General features: G+C 42.2%; 1 protein-coding gene across 1 annotated transcript in view; it reads left to right on the forward strand.

Annotated features, from left to right (window-relative positions):
* The window catches only part of LOC143027209 (uncharacterized), a gene marked incomplete in the record, with an annotated part of 523462 nt that overhangs the window by 439048 nt on the left and 81914 nt on the right, over window positions 1-2500 (forward strand). The window contains 1 exon segment of the mRNA XM_076188388.1: window positions 911-1121. Coding sequence (XP_076044503.1) covers window positions 911-1121 — 211 coding nt within the window.

The following is a 2500-nucleotide window of genomic DNA, read 5'->3' on the forward strand; positions in this document are numbered from 1 at the left end:
CTGCCGTGGTAAATCTCTTGTAGCTATCTTAGCCGTGAACTGAAACGCAGGCGACACAGGTGATGCAGCAAAGAGCAAAAGCAGACTTCCTGTTGCTGAACTATAGTACAGTTTAAACCTCTCTTGAAATGCTGAGGTAGTACTGTACATCTAGAAGCATTTCAATTGTGAGAGAAGTTCAATCTGTACTTCAATTCAGCAACAGGAAGTCTGCTTTTACTCTTTGCTGGGTCGCCTATGTTGCCTGCGTCTCAGTTTACACTTAGGCTTAGGATCGACAGCCACTAAACTGTCACATTCATCTCCTTCTCCTTGGCACTTTCTTGATAACTAGTGGGTTATAACTAATCTCAATCAATCGAGAATTATATATTTTTTCATTCTTTCTCTCATCTCCACTGTAGCAAAGGCGCCGATTTCTAAAGTTGTTAAAGGTTTTCTCAAAGCTGAATAAGATCGTCCATTGCTCCAAGAACAGCAGTGTGAAACAGCGTCACTTGAGAATCTATCGAGACACGTTTCAACCCCTCGTAGAGTGATGTGTATTTTTCGCCAGTCTAATAAAAACATATTGTAGCTAGAAGAAAATCAAAGACATCATTCATGACAGATTAAGAATATATTGTTATGAACAATGCCATGCGATTTTATATTCCTAAATTGATGTCGCTGATACGAGAGACTGAAACTAGTTTCAAGTAATATTTTAAACACAATGTAGTAATTCACAACTCTCGCTATCAGAGAGGTCAATCAAGTGCGGAAGGAAGAATCTTATAGAAAAACTAGAGTGTGGTTGAGAGAACGACAGTAAAGAAAAGATCGCAAATATTGGTGAAGACTGTTGTACAGGAAATATGTAACTACTAACGATATAATAATATACACTTTTGTTTCTTTTTCACTACAGGTCTCATGGGTGCGTATGCGCGACGCTGATATACTGACAGTAGACCGGTATACCTTCGTAGGAGATGAGCGATTTGAAGCTCACTACTCGACCAGTCATGAGACGTGGAATTTGGTGATCAAATACGTGCAGGAACGAGATGCAGGTCAATACGAATGCCAGGTATCTACCGAGCCGAAGATGAGTCAACTGTTTAACCTCAGAGTTGTAGGTAAGATGTTATGAGTTACTGTTCACTTTTGGAGAAATCACACACTAGGGAATGTAGAAATAAAATTATATATATTTTGCATAGATTGTGTTTATTTCATGTGTTCATCCATACATATACATTCACACACATAATTACACACGCGCACACACACACACACACACACACACACACACACACACACACACACACACACACACACACACACACACACACACACACACACACACACACACACACACACACACACACACACACACACACACACACACACACACACACACACACACACACATACAACTTATGGCGCAGTTGGTAGAGCTCCCGACTGTCATTACGGAGGTCCGTGTTCGAATCCCGCCCAGGGCTGAAATAATTTCAATATCGCTGCGCTGCGTGTTGTTACTCTAGCTCTCGTGGGCAGGGGTTGGGAGTGTGTGTGCGTGTAAGGTCACAGCATTACCCATAGATTGGTCATATACGAGCTCTGAGCTCTCCTCCGGGAGGGATATAGCTGTCGGTCACGAGTCCAACACGTGATTCAAAGACCATGGTGAATTACACACACACACACACACACACACACACACACACACACACACACACACACACACACACACACACACACACACACACACACACACACACACACACACACACACACACACACACACACACACACACACACACACACACACACACACACACACACACACACACACACACACACACACACACACACACACACACACACACACACACACACACACACACACACACACACACACACACACACACACGTCCAAAATACATACATTCATATACTGTACATGTCTACACCAAATATGGAATTATTAGTTAAACTCAATAGATGACTTTACCAGCCCTTAAGCAAAAATGAATGGGAAAAGTAAAGCTGTGACCATTTGGATTACCCTTCATAGAAAACTTATATGAATTATATACCCATGGAGAATATAACCGTTGATTAAACTAAATTACTTATGTAACCATTCTGTATTGTATTTGTCAGCTTTAATCCTTAACCTCACCACTTTCCAGATCTTATCCCTCTTGTGTTCCAACATGCATGCACATGCATGTATGTTTGTGTGTGTGTGTGCATATGTGTGTGTATGTATGTGTGTGTGTGTGTGTGTGTGTGTGTGTGTGTATATGTTTGTGTGTGTGTGTGTGTGTGTGTGTGTGTGTGTGTGTGTGTGTGTGTGTGTGTGTGTGTGTGTGTGTGTGTGTGTGTGTGTGTGTGTGTGTGTGTGTGTGTGTGTGTGTGTGTGTGTGTGTGTGTGTGTGTGTGTGTGTGTGTGTGTGTGTGTGTGTGTGTGTGTGTGTGTGTGTGTGTGTGGGTGTGTGTGTGTGTG

This window comes from Oratosquilla oratoria, chromosome 7, assembly GCF_046742065.1.
Source record: "Oratosquilla oratoria isolate Oo_2021 chromosome 7, ASM4674206v1, whole genome shotgun sequence".
NCBI classification, from domain to species: domain Eukaryota; kingdom Metazoa; phylum Arthropoda; class Malacostraca; order Stomatopoda; family Squillidae; genus Oratosquilla; species Oratosquilla oratoria.